This window comes from Equus przewalskii, chromosome 14, assembly GCF_037783145.1.
Source record: "Equus przewalskii isolate Varuska chromosome 14, EquPr2, whole genome shotgun sequence".
Lineage (NCBI taxonomy): Eukaryota > Metazoa > Chordata > Mammalia > Perissodactyla > Equidae > Equus > Equus przewalskii.
In genome coordinates, this window is record NC_091844.1 from 65,505,275 (window position 1) to 65,529,491 (window position 24,217).

The 24,217-nt window shown below is 48.0% G+C and overlaps 1 protein-coding gene across 1 annotated transcript in view; it reads left to right on the forward strand.

The window, feature by feature from the left end:
• The window catches only part of CAPN13 (calpain 13), an 83,656-nt gene that overhangs the window by 33,191 nt on the left and 26,248 nt on the right, over positions 1-24,217 (forward strand). Inside the window, exons 5-11 of the mRNA XM_008514755.2 lie at positions 4,613-4,746; positions 9,929-10,103; positions 11,021-11,095; positions 15,788-15,873; positions 19,656-19,733; positions 20,774-20,919; positions 22,681-22,823. Coding sequence (XP_008512977.2) covers positions 4,613-4,746; positions 9,929-10,103; positions 11,021-11,095; positions 15,788-15,873; positions 19,656-19,733; positions 20,774-20,919; positions 22,681-22,823 — 837 coding nt within the window. The remainder of the gene's footprint in view (positions 1-4,612; positions 4,747-9,928; positions 10,104-11,020; positions 11,096-15,787; positions 15,874-19,655; positions 19,734-20,773; positions 20,920-22,680; positions 22,824-24,217) is intronic.

Sequence of the window (24,217 nt, forward strand, 5' to 3'; positions counted from 1 at the left end):
CTGGGCTAACAGGCCAGGAGAAGAACTCCAACAGTGTTCACCAGTGTCTGTGTCAGCCTGTACTAGGCCACAATAATGGCTGCCACCAATGTCTCAGTACCCACAGAGGTCTTACCTCTCACTGAGATGCTCCCAGAGCCTATCAGGTGAGTCTCTTTTCACCAAAGGATGGTGCACCTTTTTTTCTGATGATTTTAGGTTGTTTTCTGACACAGATGAATTTGTGCTTGGGCCCTTTAAGAGCTGGGTTTTTCCCCTTATGTCCAATAGCTTTTCTGGAGGTATTCCCCATTGTAGTTAGTAGCCAGCAAAGCCAGATATTATGACACTCATCTCAGTTGTGCTGAGTCCAAAAGATGTTTATAGCACTAATGCTCCTCTGCTTAGATCCCCTTCTCCTCCAGGGAATGCTGTGTGCCTTAGGATCACTCCCAGCCAGCCACAAAGCACCGTGGCTTGCAAAGGTGGCTTTTTTTCTCTCCAGAAAGGGCATTCTGCCACTTCCACCTCAGTCAGGTCTGTCCTTTGTTGCAGAGGTTCTTTTTATCCAGTTTTCAGTTCTCTCTCAGTGGTAATTGCTCCAAGAGTAGTTGTGAATTTGTTGTGTCCATGGGAGGAAGTGAGTTCAGAGTCCACCTGTGCCACCATCTTGACCTCAAGTCTGGAGTTAATTCTTGAAATTCATATTTTTTCTAGGAAAACCAATTGTTTCTTCTATAGTTCCAAATTTATTGCCCAAAAGTTGCTTATATGGTTTTCTGAAAATTCATTTAATTTCTTCTAATCTGTGGTTAAATCTACTTTATCAATTCCTGTGCCACGTATTCATTTTTCCTTTTTTTCCCCTTATTCCAGCCAATATGTTGTATTGGTTGTTGAACAAATAAACTTTTAATTTTCATTGTTCTTTCTCTTCTTATTCTTTTGGGGCTTTGTTTTCTGCATAATCTATTTCAGTTTATTTTTATTAATTTCCATTTACTTTCTCTTGGTTAATTTGTTTTGTTTTCTGAACATGTACATTTAATATTCTTAGTCTTTTTTTAATGATTAAAGCTTTTTAAGACTAAATTTTCCTCTGAGATCTTATCTGTATCTATAGATTTTGATATAAAATGTCTTACTTTTATTAATTTTACAATAATATTCTTTTAGTTTTGATTAAGTTTTATATGGGGTAATCTTTTGTTTGTAGAGGTTTAGATTTATTAAATTAGGGTCAGAGACTATAATTCATAAAATCTCTACATTTGGGGAAATTATTAAAGTTTTACTTATGGCCAACACAATAGTTTTTGTAGATGCTTCATGGACATATGAGAAAAATATATATTATCCAATGGTCATGAGTTTTATATATGGAATCATGCATCTGATTTATAGATTGTATTATCTGCCGTTATCTCTTTCATCTTGGCTTATTTTTTGTCTGCTTGATTTGTCAAATTCTAAAAAAGATAAATTGAAGTTCTTCCCCAAAGTTATAGTCTAGAGGTTCCTCTTATGTTTTCAGATGTTCTCACTTTACATTTTTCCTGCTATAGTCTTTGGTGCCCAAATTTTTATGTTCTTGCTGTCTGATTGTTGGAATAAAGCTTGTATAACAGCTCTCTTTGTTATATTTAACACTTTGGCCTTAACTTCCTCTTTATCTGATATTTCTATTGCCACTCCAGCCTCCTATGATTTATGTTTCCCTGTTACATCTTTGCTCATCCCTTCATTATCAATTTCTTTTTCACTATGTTATAAGTATGTTTCTTGTACAAAGCATATTTAAAACTCATTTCTTACCATTGTTTCTCTCACCCATCATTTCCACTTAAGATTTTTGTTCTAATTTCATCCTCATTAGGTAAGAGTAGTTCCTTAAATAATTTTCTCAGATTACATGAGTGTTTTTCATTTGCTCTTATTTAAGAACAGTATTTTGGTTGGATTTAGGACTCTTGGATCACATTCTCTTTCCTCAAGAACCTGTAAACATTACCCCATTGTCTTAAAGTTTCTGATGTTGCAGAAGAAAAACCCAATACTAATTTGTGCTCTTGACTTTGTATGCAACATATTCTTTCAAACTGCAAGTTTATAAAGAGCTCACTCTCTCCTCAGTGTTCAGGAATTTCTCTGGAATATGTTTCGAAGTGTGCCTTTTAAAAATTAATCTTGCCTGGAATTCAGGGAGCAGTTTCAGTCTGAAGACCTGCCTCCTCTTTCTGCTCAGCTAACTGTCCCTCCATTGTTTCTGAATGTTCTCCTTTATCCTGTTCTCTCTTCCTGAAGTCCAATTATTTGCATATGAGGTCTTCTAACAAGCACTCAGGTGATGCTGACGTTGCTGGCCCAAGGATCACACTGAGGAGTAAGCTAGAGGGTGCAGGGTTCAGCTGTATCTGGGCTCGTGTCAGGGCTGCAAGTGTTTTTAGAGTGACAGAATGTTAGAACAACCCAAGGCTGAGGCAGGACATGCTCTGCCCTTCTGGGTGGTAAAGGAAGTCCCATAGTTCCGCCAGAAACAGCTGCACTGCTGACCTCTGTACATCTCTTCTCATCACTCTGAGCTTCGTCCCTGCTCTCTGGAAGGGGCCCAGTACCAGGGCAACTCGGATGCTTTGCCCAAAACGCTTCTTGTTTCCCTCATACTCATGGGTGTTGGAAAAATGGCACCAGCATGCTTCTTGGAGGGTGCAGATATTATCCAGATGCCAGACCTCCTCACCCTGTTACATCTTTGCTCCTGGGGAGAACCAGGAAATGCAGGTTAGTGGCCTCATTCTTGACCACCAGTCAGGCCATTTGTATCCTCTCTGGGAACGATGATGTTATCTAATGTTCCCTTTGCATAGGGAGAGCAAGTTTGATCAGCATTACTGGTATAGAAAGATGGGAGTGAGGGTGACTTCTAAGGGGAAACCAACCAGAGGAGCTCATTCAAGCCAGGACTCATTCATGATGGCTGCTGTGCGCCAGGCACTATCCTAGGTGCTGAACAAAAAGTCTACTGAAAAACAGTTTCTCCTTACCAAACTATGATCTCACGTTCACAATCTCATCTGATCCCTATCGTAGCCCCATGAGGCAGTTCTTACTCTTACCACCACTTGACAGATGAGGAAACTGAGTCACAGAGAATTAAGCGTCTTACCCAGTGTCTGTTGCTCAGGTAACTAAAGGCAAAACCAGGAATCAAGCACAGTTCCACTGACTGGACACTGTCTACTACACTTTGCTATCCAATTAAACCCAAAATCCAGAGAGAGCTGTCCCGCCAGTACCCCTCTTCTGGGAGCTGGGATTAGCTTTCCTTGGTGCTTCAGACACATTTCATTATCTCTCTCTAATAACATCCCTGTTAGCTCTCGACTTACCCACCTATACATCTTACTGCAATAGGAACACACATCCACATCTCTTCTCATCACTCTGAGCTTGGTCCCTGCTCTCTGGAAGGGGCCCAGTATAGGGGAAACTTGGATGCTTTGCCCAAAACACTTCTGTGACTAACCAGCTGCAGTGCACTGGTTTGTTAATGACCATGGAAACATCTTCTTTGCTTTGTCTCCACTGACATCTCTGTCTTAGTCTCCATCCCAGCTTTGAAAGTGCCTCCTCAGCTGAATGCAACAGCCCAACATCTGGAATATCCAGCTGTGGAAAAGGCTATGTGGATAGCTTCCTGTCACTGCTGAGAAGATGATAGATCGCATCCACTCAGCTTTACTCTGAGCCCACCTGTCAGAGACTTGCCTTCATCAAGGCTCAGGCCTGAAGCCTGAAGCCCTGCTGCTTATCCATCACAGGGGAGACCAGGGAAGAAACTCCAAAAGCCTGGCTTTGTTATGAATTTTCCTCATTTGGCGATGTCCCTGGGTGAACCATTAAGAGTTGAATGTGGAAGATTAAAGCAGTCTGTTTTAGAGAGGAACATCTGGTTCATTTGTGCTCTTAGCAGTAGCAGCGCCAGCCAGTTTCACTTCTGCTGCTTGGATGGCAGGGCCAGCTTGATGTGAGGAGAGGAGGGCCAGAGGGAGGCCATAACTGCTCAGCCCTCCTGAGCAATCCTTATCATTTGGCCTCCAGGCCTTTGCCCAGGCTGTCCCTGCCATCTGGGATGCCTTCCCCCATCTCTTCTCCACCTGCTTAAACCCTGCCTCCTCCCTCATGCCTTCGGCTCCCAGTAGGCTCTCCTTCCCCAATTGGTAGATACAACACTCTGTATCTACCATTCTCCTTAGTTTTTCAGCATCTACTACCCCTACTGCCATTTTGTGCACAAGATGTACCTTGAGAGTCTCATATTTGGAGCTCACAAAGGACTTACCAAAGTGAGGACAGAGTTGGGAGCAAAGCTGAACTAAAATCCAAGTCTCCTTCCTCTCTGCTTTTATTTTCCTTGTCTAACAAAGTCTGTGACTCATTTTCTCCATCTCAGTGGAGATGACATGCTCGTCCCCTGTTCATCAACATGGGCTGAGATTTTGGTCTGGATAGAGTTCATTTTTGCACTGTGGAGGTCATATGGTGATGGCGGCTGGTTTTTGGTATCAGTCGGGGTTCCAAGAGCTCCTTCCTGCCTCAACTCTGCTAAGGCGTATATTTACCTCTCTTCCAGTTCTGGCAATGTGGCCAATGGGTGGAAGTAGTGATTGATGATCGCCTGCCAGTCCTGAATAAGGATTACCTCTTTGTGCATCCTCGCAAAAACCAAGAGTTTTGGCCCTGCCTGCTGGAGAAAGCCTACGCCAAGTAAGGATGGGCCCACCACTCAGCCCAGGGCTTCAGTGCTGGCCCTGCCCACCTGGCTACTTGCCCTGACAGATGCTCCCCACCAGCCAACCCTGGGACTTTCAGAAGCTCTGCTGAACACAAGCAATGCCTCTGGGAGCATCAGAGCCTTTGCCACCCAGCTGGGCATCCTCCCTAAACAATCACTGTTTTCAAGGCTGTGTTGGGGCCATGGGGAGAGCCCCAGAGGCACATAGTGAGGGGTGGGCAGGACAGAGCTGGACAGAGATATACACTGACAAGGATATTATTGCAAGGGCTGATATAAGGGCCCAAATGAGATATGATATCATGGTCAAAATCTGATGAGAAGGCAGAGAATAGAGGAAACAATCTCGACTTTCTGACTCACAGAGAGTCAGGCTGAGGCTGTCCAGGGGAGCTGGCACTGAGCAAGGCCTTGAAGGATGGGTAGAATTTCAACAATGTGAATGATTCAAGCAAAGACGTAGGGATGGGATGATGCAAAGTGAGGTAGGAGCAGTTGGGGACCTGGTGTGGCTGCTGTGAGATTGCACTAATGTGTAGGGGCAGGGCAGGAGTTACTTGATATTATGTGGTCCAAATGCCATGATTCAGGGCCTACCTTCTGGTGTTGACAAGCTCAAGGACTTATAAACACCCCAACTCATATGTGTTGCTTAGATTCTTGAGTTGCTTTCATTCAACAGATGTTTATTGAGCATTTAACCAGAGGCCAGGCACTATGCTTGGCACTGGGATAGAGACTCTCAGACTGGCTCAGGTGGGTGTGTACAAGAGGATGTGTGTGTGAGAGAGGTCACTGTCATAAAGAGCCACATAGGCGGGGGGATGCATCAGAGCCAAAAGTCAATTCTAGGTGATAAAAGGATGGAGGACCACATTTTCGGGAGAAAACGTGTAGCAGAGAGTATCACCAAATCAGATTCTTCAAAGATCGTCCTAACCAACCATCATTTTATAAATAGGGAAGCCAAGGCCCCAAATAGTGATGTGGCAGGTGGAAGCAGGCAGCGTGAATCTGCTAAAGTCTTCAGTCATTTGACCAGGGGACATCTTTAGCAAGGCTGAAGACTGTGCCCAGTCCAGTCCCAGGCTGTTAGGAGCGGTAACAACCCTCAATCTACCCCTGTCCCTGTCCTTCTTGAGGTCACAATCTGAACAGTGAGACATTTCAAGACCTCTTTTTTGCATTCTATCTTTTGAGCCAACTTGTGAAAAACTAAAGCTATTGCTCATTTCCAGTGTCAGGAAGAACTGCTCATTAGCATTTGAGAATGAAGCTCAGATAACAGCCAAGGTTGTTGAGCCAATCCATATGTTTGGGGAGGTTAATTCACTTCTAAGCTACTTACACAAACACTGTCATTATCTTTCCAGTATGGATTCTGCCCTCAACACTTCAGGGCGTCGTTTTTTTCCTTACGAAAAGGGAGTAAAGGGGGGAACATGGCAGTTCACTTGGAGAATTAGAAAGCTTGTGGGCTGAAATGATGACTTTGACCCCATTTTGTTAACAACTGACCTAAGGCAATCATTCAGCTTGAAAAGAAATAGGAAAGTGGACCCGGAATCCACATTCCACCGCCTAAAGAAATCTAGCAGAGGATAAAATGTTTCAAACTATTAAGCTATTTAAAAGCTTTTGCCGCCATCCAAAGAAGGAAGTTAGAGAATGCAGGAAGGAATCAAATAGAATTATAGCATATCAGAGCTGGAAGGGACCTCTGTCAGCATCAAACTCTACCTTCTTCTTTGAAAAATAAGGAAACTTAGGCTCAGAGAGGTGAAATGACGTGCCCAGGGTCACACAATGTTTGGGGCCAAGGTGGGATGAGAACTAGTCTCCCTAGTCGTGTGTATTTCCATCATTCTTGAAACTGTCAGCCCTACACAGAAGGATTTGTCTTTTTACTTCTTTGGAACTCAGTGTCAGGTACACAGGGACCACAGCAGAAACATGGAGAACCCATCCGTCCAGGTGGAGATGGCTCTCTTTCCCTCCAAAAGTGTAGGCAATACCGAGTGAGCATGTGGACTCCAAACTTTCAACTCTCCTTGTGGCTGGAGAGTCTGGAAATGAATTGGTCAAGGCAGTCAGAAGTGGGGAGAAATCTCTGTCTGCAGATGTTTTCCCCCAGAGGTCATACGACAGAGAGGAGACTGGGGGACAAGTTCTGGTAGGCTGCATATCACCCTCTATAGAATCTCTACAGTTAGAAATCGCAGCATTTCAGCATTCTTTCTGGCTCTCATTTAGACATCTGAATTATCCCTTCTTTCATATCATTGCCAGGAGATAGACATTTCCCCAAAATAAGGCTGAAGCAGAGAGACGCAAACAAGGCTCTCTCAGAATTCCTGGGTTCAGGTGACAAGGCGTAGTGACAGGTGTGGGGAACAGTTCTCTCTATCTTTCCTTCCCTTTCTATCTCCTGTCAGCAAAGGGGGCTAAGAATAGTTGCCATGTTCCTGAAGCATCAGTGGGATTCATGAGCTCATGTTTGTAAAGCAGAGAGATAGCTCTTGTCAAAACACCCAGCTGCTGCTGGGACGAGCTTTGTGGGCATTGTGGAGAGACAGTGAGAGAAGATGCAGAGAGAGAGGGCTGCTGGCCGCCAGTCCTTTCCCTTCTATTGGGTGTGTCTGTGGTGACTGCAGATGGTGTGGGTGTAAGACATCAGACAAGGCCCATAGATCCTGAGGCTGTGGGCCTGAAGTGATGGGACAGGGCCCCATGGCTGCTTTTTCGCGGTGGCTCTGGCGCAGCCCTATTGAAGCCAGGGAGGGCCCCTGAGTGAATCACCTGGAAGGGGCTGACACAGTGCAGATGTGGGCTCTGGAAAGGGTTCTAGGACCCCAGTCTTTGTGAACTTCCCGTACTCTTAGCAAAGCTCTCTTAATTTAGGACTAGGAGCCAGAATAATACACGTGGGTAATCAAGAGAGTCAGGCACTCGACCCAAGCAGGCATAATCCTGATAAAAGGCAGCCTTTGCAGTTGACTAAGCAAACACGCCAGAGATAAGAGTCTAGTACCAGGCCTCACCCTGGGTCAGAGAGAGGCAGAGATAGATAAGATTCAGAACCAGTTTTAGATCCAGTTGAGATCAATCTGTCATGTGATAGTTTCTGCAGAATTTCCCTTTTGTCTGTGTATCCTTAGCTTCCTTCGATAAAAGACTTTCTACGCCATTCAAGGCATTCATACCTGGGACAGTGTCCTGCTTAGAGTGGCTGCTCGATATGTATTTGCTAAAGTGAATTTACATGAATTCTGGGTGATCCCTAGAAGGAGAGAATGACAGGGGTGGGAATATGGTGAGAAAGGAGAGTCTGAGGGGGCCCAGAGCTGACCCAGTCAGCCTCACTGTTTCCAGGTCTCAGGCTGAGGACCAGAAGGAGAAGGGTTTTGTCCAAGGTCTCAGGTCCCATTAGAGGCAGCAGTACAGACGCAGTCAGGCCCCTGACCCTTGCATGGTTTTGCATTACCAGAAAGAAAGCCATGGAGGAGCTTCCCCGATGCCACCAGCCTCTGAAGGGCTTGGCCTCCACTTGCCCATCAGGGACAGGGGTGCTCAAGTCCCTGGTGAGAAACCTGAAGGACAGGCGTAGTCCCATGGGCAACTTTGACCCAGGAAGCAGCCCCAGGGTCTCCTGCCTGGCCTGGCCTCAGCTCCATAGCCTTTGCCCTGCCTGTATTTTGGGATTCCACGGGAACCTTTCCAGCTCACCCCACTGACTGGAACTTGAGTTCTCAAAACAGATCTGACCTCCCCTGGTCCCTGCTTCAGTGGTTCTCCTTGTGACTGATCAATCCACCCACTCTCCCAGGAGCACCAGTCAGCCCACGATGGGCACCCCTCCACCATGCTCTTCCAGCTCCAGAAGCCTCCCCGATTTGATTCTTTCTCCCTAGAATGCTCGTCCCACTTGTCCTGACCTGGGTAAAACTGAACTCAGAGGTGTACCCCTCCCAGAAGCCTTCTCTAGACCCCCAGGCTGGGCTCAGGCACTTCTTCTCTGTTCCGAGGTGACCCATTTGCTCTCAGAGCAAATAGACACACAAGGAAGGCAAAGAAACTTGACGTGTCATTCTAAGGAGAGAGTGTCCTGGTGGCCAAGGGGGACCAGGACACTTGGTGTGGCAGAGGGGGAGACAAGTTTGAAGGTGGAAGCAGGAGAGCTCAGATTTGCTGTGCCTGATGATGATGGCAGCAAGCACACCCTCTGTGAGCCAGACACTTTTCCATGTGCTCTACACGCATTAACTGGCAGAACCCTCACCACACCCACTGAGGCAGGTACTGTCACATGCCCATCCCCCAGACGAACAAAAGGAGCCTTAGAAAAGCTCAGCCTCCTGCTGAGAGCTCATGAGACGGGGAGCCAGGAGTTGGACCTGGGAGGGAGGGCAGAGGCGCTCTGAAGAACAGCTGGGAGAGTTTCAAGTGGTTTGCTTTGGAATGTTAGGTAAGACTTGTCCTCCTCTACATTACCTTCAGTAAAGTCGACTTATCGCCCTCATGATTCTGGGGCGAGTGGGTTAGTGCTGAGAATAGGAATGGGAATTCTGGACCAAGGATTGCACGGAGAGAGAACAGAGGCTGCTTGTGGCCATAGTGGGTGTCAGGGTCGTTGACTGTGAACTCTCTGAGGGCAGGAATGGGGTCTCACCCATCTTTAAACATTCAGTGCCCTGAATGGTACCCCAAACACAGTAAATACTTAACACTTTGTTAAACTGAACGGGAAACAGTGGATTCTCATCATAAGAATATCCAGCATTCATTAAGGGCTTGCCGTATGCCAGGCACTATGTAAGCCTAGCCCCATGAGGTTTAAGTAACTTGTCCAAGGCCAAACAGCTAAATATGTAGTGAGCTTGGGATTCAACCCCTGGCATGTGGCTCCAGCACCTGCACTCCAGACCTCTACACAATACTGCTGCTCGTGGGGCTGCCCAGGCCCCAGAGACCAGGGGAAGGAAGGTGGTGAGGGTGGCATCTCTAGAATCTCCATCCAGGTGAATACAGGTGGGTGGCCATGGTCTAGGGGTGGATCAGGCAGTCCTTCACCTGGGAAATATGCAGGGGTCAGGTGTGCAAACTCCATCCCCAGAGTTCTCACCCCAGGCATTGAGCTGACTGTCTCCCTCCCAGGTTTCGAGGGTCCTATCTCCACCTGCACTATGGCCACCTCCCTGATGCCATGGTGGACCTCACAGGAGGGGTGATCACCACTGTCAACCTGCACTCCTCCCCTTCCGACCTGGTGATGATGGTAAAGATGGCAGCCAAGGCGGGCTCCCTGATGACCTGCGCCACCCCAGTGGGAGTGAGTAGACCAGGAATCCCTTTGCACTGGTGCCAGCCTTTCCTCCCCCGGGAGTGTTCATCCACTGGCCCATTCAGCTGGTGAGAGGAATGGCCAAGCAGCCGTCACAGAGCACTGACGCTGTGCTTTACCAGGGTCGCCTCATTTAATCCTCACAGCAGCCCTCCTCCGAGATATGGATTGCAGAGTTAAATGATCTCAGAGAAGCTAAGTAAAATGCTCATCACCACACAGCCAGTAAGTGGCTGAGCAGGGGTTCAAATGTTGCTGTCTAACTTCAAAGCCTTTACCTAGTGCTTGCCGGTGACCAGGAGCAATGGGTCCAGAGTGACCAGGGAGCCCTCTGATTCTCACTGAATCTAGAGGCAGCACCCCAAGGGCAGTGTGTCCCATTTTAAAAAGCTTGGATAACTCTCCAAATGTATTTGAGTCTGTTCTGAGACAGCTAGTGCCCCATCCACGAGGACGCTTCCTTCACTCTTAAAACATGTGGACTTTGAGTTACACATCCCTAATCTGAAATGCCACCCAAAAACTAAGATGCACTTTGAACTCCAATTACTCCCAGCACAGGGGTGGTGGGTATTCCCAACTCCTACAAAATGCTCAGCAGACACGTTTTGTGCTGTGTCTCACTGGTGATGAGTGATTGGAGGAGCAAGCAGCCCATGTCCTCAGGACTCTGTGGGGTCCTATCAGTATGGGGTGTTCTCCCGATGTCTCGAATACCTGGACCCTCAACCATCCAGCAGCCTTTAGACCCTGCCTCTCTAGAAAAGAGTTCCAGGAACATATGCCATTCCAACGTGAGTCAGTAGGACGCTTTCATCAAGCCACATCTCAGCTGCTGATTGAATTGTGCTTTTCTACTTTGAAGAGGCTGTGAATGTTTAATGCTTCTGCTTTTCTCCTTTAAGCCAACAGGTGAGGCCACGAGAATGCCAAATGGCCTGGTGAGTCAGCATGCCTATACAGTGACAAGCGCTGAGCGGGTAAGTCACCCATGGGCCATGCCCCAGTGTTCTGGTTCCTGGGAAGAGGACTCAGAATCACATGCCTTCAGCAAGCCCAGCAATGCCGAAATGAGTATCTATCATTCTCACCCCCATGGTGGCGCCCATCATGGACAGCCTCAGTTTCTTCTATTCATACAGAAATTTTGGTGTCCCATGTCCTCATCCCCCAGGGACCCACCAGAGATCTTGCTATCCTTGAACTTATCTCAGATAGGCTGAGTGTCTAGACTAGGGGATTTGCCCAAAAAGAAAGCAGAATGAACTACACAATTGACTCTGGGGGAAGTTTTGCCCTGAAATGGTTTTATTTGTTAGGTACCAACTAAACTGCTATGACAAAGACACTCCAAAATACAGGGGTCCAACAAGATAAAATTCCTTTCTCCCCCAAGTGAGCAGGTGATCCCAGAGCTGGTAGGTGGCTCTGCCGTCCACAGCATGGGGCTTCTACCTGGGAGCCCAGGGCAGCTGCTCCAGCTCTCCTCATCTCCCAGCCAAAGGAAGAGCAAGAGGCCAGGGGACTCTTTGGTACATCCAGACAGAAGGCGTACATCGGAAAAAACACACAGCATTTTCCTTCAGATCCCATTAGTCTGAAGCTAATCAAGTGCCATACTGAGGCCCAAGGGAGTCTGGGAATCATACCACCTACCTGGGCTGCCATATGCCCAGCTAAAATGTTATTCCCATGGGAGAGGGGAGGATGGCTATTGGAAGGCAGTCTTTCCCCTTGATGTAAGAACTGACTTTGTGTGGACAAAAATGTATGTAATTACCGTGTGCAGTACCATTTGGTCTGGAAAACACTGCCAAAGTCCAGCCTCCAGCATTCATAAATGAGGAAGCTGAGACCTCAGAGGCAAAGGTCTTTCACAAGGTCACACAGCTACTTGAAATGGCTGGGCTTAGATACCACGCCACCTCGGTTCCTATCTAGCATATGCCTAGCACTTCCTGGCCTTGTGATGACTTAATACAAATGTTCCCCCATGTCTGTATTTCTTATAACTCTTGAGGTGTAATAATGTCTTTCTAGGCCCTAAGAGACAGTGTTCCAAACTCCAAGATACATTTTTCACTGGTATTTATGGGCCAAGGAATGCAGAATGTCAGGTTCTATTTCTGGCATGCTTTCTCATATTTGCCTTCCCTCTCTCTGTATCAACATCTCTCCTGTCCATTGACCTAAGGCCACCTGCTCCATTGTTTCGTGTGTTGGTGGACGTTCCAATCCACAAAACAGGGGCAATATCTTCTGTCTCCCTCAGGAAATCAGTAACAAATGCTTCCGCTGCACAGTGTCTGGGAGACAGCGGGCACCTAATAAATGCTTCTTGGATCAATGGATGAGTGTGTTTGCATCACTGAATGAATACATTTGTTCTTGGCCTATGAAGCTGGCATCACTGACCCTCCATCATAGAACATACATGAAGAGCTCAAAAGACATTTGCCACAAGCAGGGAAGAGGTCGTCCTGATAGACCCAGGCCAGAAGAGATCCCAGTCGCAGCGGCTCCAGACTCCCTTCTTCTGGATTCTCCCATGCCCTTCTCTGAGTTCTCAATGGGAACAGCCAGTGCCATCATCACACCTGGCCACATGCGGACACTCTGCTCCCCGCAGCTCCCCTGTCCCAGATGTGGACAAGTCCAGGCTAGGGATAACAAATCAGTTTTCTTGTGTGTCAACATTGATCAGTTAGCAAAGCTACCTGGATTACTATGTTGACGAGACTCTGGCACCGCTTCCAGATTTGAGGAAAGAGAGCTGTGATCAATTAATGACATCTGTGCCGGGCATGGAATGAAGAAGCAGTGGTACTTGCGTGATGTACCTGCCATTCCTGGACAAGGCCCTTTTTATGCATTGAGATAGCCTTTGTATCTCCTCAGGTCACAGGGAGGAGGGGCTTGTGTATCCACAGGTCCAGATGGCCATGGAATATGAGTCTCCACAAAGACATGGCCAGGGGATGGCAGTGACTGCCATGTTATCAAGCAGTCATGTCAACATCTAGGGTCGAGGTGATAGAGATGAACTTGGGAGTTGGGCTGTGGGCTCAGCTTGGGTTTGGGTTCCTCATGATTCTGCTCACAGCCTGAATGTCTGCTCCCCCAGAGCACACTTTCAATTGTTCTTATAATACACTGAGCAGTCTGAACAAAGGACACCTCCCCTGTAACAGTAGGTGATCAAGACTACGTGTCCTCTATGGTCAATTCCTGCCATTCTGTGGCTGCTGACACTTTCCAGCATATGCCCTAAGAAGCACCAGCCTGGAGAGATCGTCTGTGAAAGCAGTTTTCCAAATGTTTGGAAAATGTTGCTTGCCATGTCCTCTGCTTGGAAATTCACAGTGGACATTAGCATTTTAAAGGCTCTGAGAAGGCCTGTGTTAATGCTACAAGTATAGCTTGGTTTTAATTTAAGAAACCATTTTTTCTAGGAATAGTTATCAACAGCCTGTGGAACTAGCTAGAATTCAAGAGAATACATTTGAGGAAATACTATCCTAAGATAGATAACCTGGATTATCTCTTGCTCAGTGGCACCTTTTCTGAGAGAGTTGACCAGGGTCAGGGGTACAGTCAGTAGCCAGGAGAATGAGGCAAGGAAGCCAGCCCATTCTCAGATGTAGCTGTGACCTTGGCCTTGAATGGACTCAAGCCACCTGGCCAAGGCCCATGTGATCACCACTAGGGTACTGTCAAAAAGGAGTGACATCATTGGACAAGGGCCCAAGAACTGGACTTGGTTAAATGTTCCTCCTCCAGAAAGAGGAGGTTATAACTCTAACCATGAGTGCTAAGATTAAACAAGCCCATAAGTGCAGTGTGCTCTTTAATCTGCTCATCCTCCCTCTGGGCGGGACACAGACAGGAAGATAAATGAAATTGGCATTTTTTATTATGTACCTAGCGCAGTCGGTGACTCCCCTGGGCAAGGGGGTAGTGTTTATCTGCATGCCTCATTTAGCCCTCTTTCAGCCCCTTCCCGTCACCGGCCACTCTTCTCCCCCCTGCCTAGCTGAGCCCCGGACTGTCTGTTAGGCACTGAGTGTGGATCATTAAGCTCTTTGGGCCACCAGGCAACCATTTTTCATGTCCCTACTCCACGGGCTCCAGCAGGGGCTGGTGGTTAATAATACACCGTGTGCAAGGCGGGGAGTGCCTGGAGGTGGGGCAAGGAGGGTCAGGATGCTGGGTTTATGCCAAGAGCCCCCCATCTCAGGTAGGATTAAAAGCCAGAGCACCTTTCATGGCAGTGCAGTGATAGAAGCAGATGGAGAGGAGCCTTACCCAAGCCGAACTCCTGGGCCCTTGACTGACGGCACTGCTCCTTCATGGCAATCACCTACTTGTGATCACATGGACCTTGGCCAGGTGGCTCAGGGGTCATACTGAGGCCAAGGTCACGGCCACATCCAAGAATGGCCTGGGCCCCAGAGCAGCTATATCTTTTATCTACTCCCAATTCCAAGACTAGGAGCCTGGGCTTTGGACACTGACAGTGGCTGGGATCAGAACTCTGCCTCTGCCACTTACTCTGAGGCCTTAGGAAAGTTGCTTAACATCTCCGATGCTCGGTTTCCTCCTCTGCAAGAACAGGATTTTGTGAACATCTACGTCAGAGGACTGAAGGATGTAACACACAGCAAGCACCAGCCAGCCCCGGCTCCGAGCCCTGCCTCCACACGCGAGTTTCTCTTCCATCTGGGGATATTCCACTCAGGGCTTTCTCAGCCTCCTCTGACCTGGAATCGCTGAACCAGTTCGCCCCTTCCCTCACCCCTCCAGGCCTCCGTCTCCTCAGACAACATCAGCACAGATCAGTATCACAGCTACAACTCAGTCATCCTTTAATTCCTCTCACAGGCTGAGGGCTACTGGATCCGGGAATGTAAGTTCCAAGGACTATGGTTGTTTTGCTGTAACTTTTCTGGCTACAGTGGTCTGAAGGAGCAAGTGTGCCAACCTCCGTATCTGGGAATGAGTGAGGATGGGGTCCCAGAGGAAGGAAAGTTCAGGCCATCAAGGTGCCCTGCTCACCAACAGAAGCAGGATGATGGGGACCTGGTGCAGGGCCAGGACTGCAGGCTAAGGAGGGCTAGCCTTGGATATCTCCACTCCCAGGCCATCCTGGTCTTGCTCAAATCAGCCTTCTCTACTGTCCTTGCTCAGGACAGCACTGTGTAGCCCTTGGTACAACTCCCAATGGGCCACTGGCACGGAAGCAGCTTTGTCCATGGAATAGAGACACCAGCTCTATTGGAGGATGCCAGAGACCCATAAAAATCTCTCCTCTGCAGCCCGTGGCAACATCTCATGCTATTTATCTGCTATTAAATCTCAGCTCGCCCAAGTTCTAGGATGCAGTCATATGGAATGATGAAGTTGCACCTGCCCTGCAAGATGCTGAGCAGGAAGCGGGGCTGTTTTCTCCTCTATCTCATTCCAACTCCACGCAGGCAGCAGAGAGACATTGATTTTTTTTCCTTGCAATTTTTTTTTTTTTCCTGGCTGCAGCCAAATGAGGTCAGAAGTTAAATTAGTCCTTGGAGGTGAAAAACAGCTGCATTCATATCCCTTCTCTCTGCTGACTTTTGCTGGATTTTTGCTGGACTTTTGCTGGACTTTTGCTGGACTTTTTCTGTTCTTCTTTACAGATTTGGTACAGGAATGGCTGGGAAGATCTTATCCACCTGTGGAACCCCTGGGGCAACACCGAATGGAGAGGGCGCTGGAGCGATGGGTATGGCATCTGAAAACCTCTCTCTGTCCTTCAGGAGACCCAGCTTTCAGAAAGTATCTTGCTCCCCAAGGGCGGCATCTATCTGTCCTGCTGTGGATCTCACTGCAGGCCTGTCCAGTTCACCCCTGTGTGTGGCTGTCAGTCCATCTCACACTCCCATGATGCCATTTGCCAAGCATCTATGAGACACCTACTGCATACTGTCTATACTAAGTACATTGTGTTAGGTGGGTACTGGAATATATACAGATGACAAGACCCAGTGTCTGATCTCCAGAAGGTTACAGTCCAGAGCCGTGAACCCACATACCCAGAATTAGTTTTTAAAGGGACTGGGGGAGGCAGGGCAGAGCCAAGTTGGCAGAGAAAGATGGAGAGAAGGAGCTTTAGCCCATGGATTCTAATCCTGATGATGCTATGTCATCAAGATGGACAAGGCTTCATTTTGGGTAATTGGGGGAGCTGAGGCAAAGATCTAGATGATCTTTTTATTGAATCCACCTGGGTCGCCCATCCTGCCCTGCGGATCTGGACTTTCACATGTAACCCACGCCTTGCTCACAACAGGAGTGAATGGAGCTCTGTGGGTCTCAGAGGCCCCTGTTAGCCATGTCCCAGCAGCTGCTCTCTGACCTGTGGGACCCAGCTGTGTGGTCAGTGGTTCCCAGGGAGCTGGGCTGGCATTTCCCAGCTTCCAGGAGGACTGACCCCTGGTCCCTTTCCGTTTGCTGACTGAGAATGAGAGCAGTCCTGAGAAGGATCGAGGGCCAGCCACGGGTTACTTGCTCCTCTGGGCAGCCTCCGAGGGCCTGTGCGTGCCCATGAAAAGCGTGAGGCAGCGGCAGCCACAGCACATCGCTGGGGTGGAGGGGGAGGAGGGGGAGGAGGTAAGGAGAACATGACCTGAAAGGAAATGCGAAGCCTTCAGACAAACAGAACAGGACGCAACAAGCAGTGAAAATCAATACAGTGAGAGGTGAGCTCTGGAAGGCAAATGCAGAGCTGGCCAGCGTCCCAGCCCCAGATCTGGGCCACCAGAGCCCCGCCCGCCACCTAGGCTAGGCCATGGTGGGGATGGCTCTGATGCTCCGTGAGCGCCCACCGCTGATGTGCGCCTGCGCAAGCCGGTGCTGGGCAAATGTGAGCAAACGTCCTTCCGCTGGGGCGGAGGGTAGGGAAGCGAGGGAGTGAGGGAGGAAACAAGCCACATGTATTCATAGAATAAACCTGGATGTGCCTCAGATGTCCCCTGGAGAACAGGGCAGCCGATCCCTTCCGCAGAAGGGGAGTGACCGTGTGAAACCATGAACTGCTGGGCGGTGTTCGTATTTGCTGTCGCCCTTCTTCCCTTATCTCACCTCTAGTCTCCCTTCCCTCCCAAGATTATCTCTTGCCCTTTCCAATGTAAATCTTAATAACCTCTGGCCTTTTCCAGATCTTCCCAGTCATTACCCCGAGCTACCAGATATGGCCCAGGGAATGATACAATCGGCCAGGATCCCGGATCTGGGGTTGGCTGTTGGGGTGGGACTGGAGGAAGTGCCATGTCAGTGACACCTTCCCCTTGGGTAGGAGAACAGCCAATCAATTCACATGCGTTGATAGTTTGCCCATGTCTCCCAAATATCAAATGACCGGTGACCACAACCGAGGACATCAGAGATCAGGGAAAAGAAACTTCCCTCCAGCTGCTGTGTTCAGGGAAAGCTTCATGGATGGGACTGAACTTGAGTTCAACCTCAAAAAAAAAAGGTCTGACTCACTTCAAAAGAAATCGCTGGGTAGGCGGGGATGGGTAGGTCACTGTGCTGAGCCCAGAACATTTGTAGTGTGTTCAGGGCCAACAAGCTGGCCTGAGGCAGGGGAACCTGAGAGAGAAGTGTTGGGAACTGGGCTGGAGCCCAAATGCCAGCTTAGAAGTTTGGGTTTACACCCTCCAGGCCTGGGATTCATGAAGGCCCTTGACCAGGAAGAGAGGTGTGCAGAGCAGGAATTAGCGGAGGGACCGTGCACGCTCTCCATGGGGTCATGTACTTCCAGCGCTAAGGTTCACCGTTTCCCACCAGAAACCAGGCTGGAAGGAAGCGGCAGGGGCTGCATAATCACTGTCTCCACACAGGTGGTCGATCTCCTCCCTGCTTTTTAAGGAGTGGAGATGGATGGAGAGAGCCACATGGTCTAATCTCAGCCGTAATTGAAATTTCAGTCGCACACACTTAAAGGCAAACTTGCATGAATCGATAGTGTATTGATTTACACTACATTTATTTTCCCTTACACACTGCAGAAAATGTAATTATTGCTTAATTATAAAATTGCCATTTTACAATAACACATCTGACTGGCTCAGCCTGCAGCCAGAAGCCTGGGTGGTGGTCCCTGCCTCACTCTCCCAGCACAGAGGTGACCCAGGCCCTCCATGCAAGCCACTTCCAGAAAAAGATCTCATGACACTTCTGTGCCCTTGGGGCCCGTTGCCCATGAGCCTGCTTCCACTTTGAGGAGTGGACTGAATAAGGGACAACAGCTCCCTTCTGCCTGTAAGGGTGTCGTCCTTCACCACAGACCCTAGGACTAGCTTCTGGAACACGTTATCTCAATGAAGTGGACAGCTTTAATTATTAATTAAGCAAGCAAAAGATTATTGCATGCCTACTATGTGCCAAGCATTGTGTTAAACCCCTGTGACGATATAATGGTGAGCAAGCCTCACAATATCATGGTGCCTGGAGTGTAGTGAGGGATAGCAAGAAATCAGTGAGCACTAGTGACACAGGGAACTAAGTGCTGAGACAGGAGTGGTACAGGGTGCCATGGGGCCTCAAAGATGGGGTACCAATCCCAGAGGTGGGGCAGGTGCACCATAGGGAGACATGCAAGGTTTCTCAGCAGAAGTGCCTTTTAGGAGGAGAGAAGAGTACAAGTTCTTGGTTACAGGACTGAAAGCAGGAGGGGGGTTCCAGGAGAGGGAACAGCATGGTGAAGGCCAAGAGGTTGTTGGGGGTGGGGTGGCATGGACAGATGGACACGGGACAACACAGGTATTTCTAAGGAAATGAAGACAGTCATTGCTTCTGGAGCATAGAATTCAAGCAAGGGCAGAGAGAGAGCTGCTCAGGTAAAGCTGGAGAGGGAGGCAGAAGCCAAGTTTCCGTTTCAGGAGTGTGAACTTCATCCTGAGAGTAAAAGGGAACTACCGATATGTCTTCAACAGGGAGAGGCCATAATCAGACTCTGCTTTAGAAAGATTTGATGTCCGAGTGGAGAGCGGATAGGAAAGCAAGCAGGACTGAGTTGGGGAACTCTGAGATGGAGATGGTTCCTAAACCAGGGAAGCAGCAGTAGGGATGGCAATCAGTGGATGGCTTTGAGAGGGGTTAGGAGATAGAATCAATAAATCATTAATTTTTGGTGATTGTTTGGATGTGGGAGTGCGAGAGGGAATGACTCCTTATGTTTTCATTCAGGCAACAGGAGGAGGCAGAGGATAAAGTATCGTGTGGGACGCGTTGATTCCAAGGTCACTGTGGGGCTCAGGTGGAGACGTGGGATGGACCATAGCCTGTATCCATATAGAGCTCAGGAAAAAGGCTCAGGCTGTTACAGTTTGGAAGCCCTCAGCATACAGAGAATGCTGAGTCTGTCACTAGGTAGAATGCCAGTCTCCACGTGCACCCCAGGAACTAATGGAGGCCTGTGCAAGGGGCCTCTGTTGGGCCATGTGTGGTTGAGATGAAACGCTCTGGGAGATCTCACCCTATGGTCTGTCTGTCGATCCTCAGGTCTCTGGAGTGGCAGGAAATCCATAACCAACAGAAAAGCCAGCTGTTTGAGGAGGATAAAAACGATGGCGAGTTTTGGTATTTACTCTTCTTTTAAAATTATATTTTAAATCTTTAACTATTGCTCAAACCCTCCATCCCTACCCCTTTCCCTAAACTTTTGAAGAATAGAGATGAGCTTTGCAGAGACCTATGTAGAAAGAGCCTGTTTTTTCCACCAAGACAGAAAAGCTTTGGATAGGAAATTATTTGGGTGCTCCCTCTGTGTGAAAGGCATTTCAGCTCTGAAATATTGGAACTTCCATGAAATTTTCATGGTGAAAGGAAATATTGACACCAAAGCTTTGAAATCAACAGTTTCCTGGAAACTTGGAAACACTGTTATTATGCCTGTATCTTCTCTGCCATCTTTTGGGGTCCCTGGAGCTCCACAGTCTCCTCTGGCATGAACTGTGACCTCCCAGGCCTGAAGCTAGGGTTCTGAGTGAGACATCAGTGTCATCACCCTGCAGCTACTTAGGACTAGATGTTTTAAAAAAACATTCTCAGCCATATGCTCGCATCTTAAAGGATAAGATGGACATTTCTCTGAGAGGTTATCTGGTTTGCTTAGTGACATCTTTAAATGAAATCTAGCATGTGTGAAAAGGAGCCTGGGTCTAAGTAATTAAGAATCAGAGGGACAAATGTAAATTAGAAGGAAAACTATTTGTAGTATCTCTACTTTAATCAAAGTACCAGGTGGGATTTTAGGTGTTGAATCCATTGTATTCTGATCCAGTCCTCAACAATAAATTTGGCAAAGTGTCCCAGCAGAAGGTGATTTTCCTAGCAGTGTGTAGGACCCATGGCAGAGAGAGACTGGCAGTCATCCTGCTGGCCATGAGAGGGACATGCAGAACCAGAATTTGACTCTGTCCTTGCCCTCCCAACTACTGGTGGGAGTAAAAGTGTCCTTGACAGTGGATGGGCCAGAATGAGGCTCTGATCTTTGGCTAGGACAGTGGTAAGTCAATGGGTACTTTAGCTGACAGGCAAAGGTAGAGCAAAGTAATAGGAACCCCCATCCTAAGGACAAAACTAGTGGTCACTGAGTGATGTGTATCTATTTTTAACAGGATGTCATGTCGAGATTTCCAAGAGAACTTCTCCTGCTTGTTTATATGTAACCAATTTCCAATCCTCCTGGACCATGGAAACATGCCCCATGAAAGATGGTCCCAAAACATGTTTAACGACCGTGCAATTCCAGGCAACACTACAGGTAGTTATGACATTGGTAATTATTCTGCCAGACGGGAAGCTGCCAGCCCTAACCCTGTCCTGGCTTCAGGTCTCAATGGCCCTTGATTCTGGACCATCAGCCTGAAGTTGAAAGGAGAGGAACTTGTCAGCGTAAAGGGATAGCCATATTTTCCCAAGGGAAATGACTGCTTGTGGGGGTGGGCAGGAGAATCTCAAATGTGCCTCCCCTGCACTTTCGTGTTCTCCCACTGTCCTTCTACTAACCTCCACCCACCTACCAGAGTAGGACAGGCTCACTGCTCTTCGGTAATTGTCCAGGACAGTGCAAGGGGCTTTGGAAAAAACACACTAGACAGAAGTCAGGGCCTGAGTTAAACCATTGCCTTGCCATATACTGGCTTTGTGACCCTGAGAATATAGCTGGTCTCTCTGTCCTCAGCTTCCCCAACTGTAAGCAGTGGAATTAGTAACCCATGTTTGCCCCTTGAAACCAGAGTACCATCCAGACACAAGGGAGAATGTTCCTGCCTGTTTGGGTTGATGTATCCTGCAGCAGGATGCTGAGATCCCAGAGGTAGGCACCTCAGAACCTGCCTTTGGGCTCCCCTGGGATAAATCTTGTTGATTGTGACCTTGGGAGAGTCATATATTCTCACTGCACTTCCTGCTCCCCATTTGTGACACCAATGCATAAAATAGCTCCCTGCGAAGACGAACTTGAGTATGCTTACACATCCTTGATTGAAGAGGCTGTACAAACAACATATTTGTATGTGTGTGTGCCTCTAGACATGTGCGTTCCCTTTCCAATGCCTGTGGAGAATCTTTTTCTTGAATGACCCGCTACCCCAGGGTTTCCCTCTTTTCAACCTCCAGCTCTTCACTCTGCTGGTCAGAGAACCTAGTCACCTGAAGGCCATGGTCACTCTAAGGAACTGCTGAGTCACTCTTGGGCAGAAAATTTACTGATTCATCTTCCTGACCTGCACCTGTCTGACTGTGGGGTCAAAGTCCTCTTCCCTGGTTACAGTGCATATTAATGAACTAATCAATATTATACATTGAGGCCATTTTAAGCAATTCCTTACAAGGGAGAGAGGGAAGGGAGCCAGCCAGCACCTGCTATGTGCTGCTAAGTGCACTGTAATGTATCATCTTGTTCAGCTCTCACAAAAAGCCTATGACTGTGATGGCCCTCGATGTCTCCCCATTCCTGTTTCAGAGCTTCCCAGTTGTGACCCAAACCTTCTGATGTGTATTAATTCATCTCCATCTTGACTTGTCTTCATTCTTTCATGCGTTTGAACCATGGTTTTCACATTAGTTCTCTCCCTTGCTCTGGCTTTGAAGAGCACGCTCGGGTAGTAGAGTACTATAAATTGCCATCTCTCTGCCTATTTTCCTCTGTCTCCGTTGGTGCTTGGGAGATTGACATCATTTCAAGGCCCTGATGGGTATCACCAATGCATAAGTTCATGCATACCTGAGGACTCTGGAATTCCACTTATTATTACCAAAAGAGCCCTCAACTTTGCAGTTTAAGAAACATTCTCACCAAGTGGGGAATATTCTTCCCCTCCTTGTTTTTGAGAGGAGAAGACTGAGGCTCAAAAAATAAAGGTTGTGCCACAATAGTAACTGTCGGGGCTGAGACCCAGGCCTTGGGTCTCCAAACCCAGAGTTTCTTGTCCAACCCGCAATGGCTGTCTAAATGGACATGGCCCCACCTGGGAGTACCAGGAGCCGAGTTAAGCTCCTATAACAGCTCTTTCTGCTGCAGAAGGACTTCAGAGGGAGACACAATCCATCTTCTCTGTGCTCGAGAGCATGGAAGGATACAATGTCGTCATGTCCTTCAACGTCAAGCCACAAAATTTAAAGGCAGAAGACGAGAAATTTCCACTCAGCTTCCATGTGTTCAAGGTAAGGCAGCCAACTTCAGGGCTTCCCCTTTCAGGACATTTGAGAGAGCAGCTGGCCAGGCTGGGAGAGTTCACTGAACCACAGCCTTGGAGATAAAACCCAAAGGGCTATGGAGTTCATCTGGTCCAACTCTAAATTTGCAGGAAAACCTGAGACAGAGAGGAAATTAGACTTGATGAAGTTTTCGGTGAGACACATCTCTTGCCCATGTCACTTGTCAGCATTTCCTGGCATGCTGCAGGCTCTAATGCTTGTTTCTCAAAGAGTAGTCTGACCCAAGATCAATTGTTATAATAAGGCAGATTCCTGGGACCATCCCAAACCTTCTGAATCCGAATCACCACGGACAGAACCTGAAAATCTGCATTGTCACGAGCTCCCCAGATGCTGTTTATGCACATGAAAGTTGGAGAATCATTGGTTAAACTTTGGAGGAGTTTAAGGAAAAACACAATCCTGGTATAAAGCCAGGAGGTATGTTTTTCTCTTATATTTAGACCAAAGTCCAGTCAGCTCGGCGGTTGGTTTGCAAGCATCTGCTTGGCCACTAATCCAGCACCAGGTTTCCCTCTCCACCCAGCCTCCCCTCTCCTCTCATGGCACTCTCAACCAGCTTTTCAGCTCCTGAGGGGCCATCCCCTACCACCACACCTGTACCTACCCCAATTGAGAGTAGGTAATCCGGGGATTCATTTTTTTTTTAAACTACCACTTAAAAGAGTTATGAAAGAAAATCTGATACCTCTGCTCCTTCCTCCTCCCAAATAATTTGACACATCCCAAAGATAAAGCGAATGGTTCTCAAATCATATACCCCACAGCCTCTCTGCACCGATGTGGTGAACTAAGATCATGCAACCATCACATGCTGGGGTCCCCTCTCCTCATGTTAGAGTTGAGGAAACTGAGGCCCAGCAAGGTGAAGTGACACGGTTAGAGTTAATGGCAGAGCTGGGGACTGGGCACCAGGTGTCCCCTAAGCCTTCAGTTAAATATACCCTCTCTGGTGGAGCTCTGATCATAGCATCTCCAGGAATGATCTCAGTTTCTGTTCACTGAGACTAAGGCAACATTCGCAACCATGATTCTTAGCCCATATGGACAGGTGGGGCTCCTAGGTACACCAGTCGTGGCAGGGCAGTCCTGGACGCTGGCTGTGGTTCACTCTAATAAGAAGGCCTCACTGATATAGTCTTTCAGAGTTCCAAGCACCTTCACATTCATTGTCTCAAAAACCCTAGTATCCCCATTTTTATAGATGTGGAAGCCAAAGCTCAGAGATCAAGAATGGCCTGTCCAAGTTGCAGCTAGGAGGTGACAGGGCATTGCTTGATACCAGAACTCATGGCCCCAGGTCCAGGGCTTTCAGCTGGGCTCACACACTTGCGTTTCTG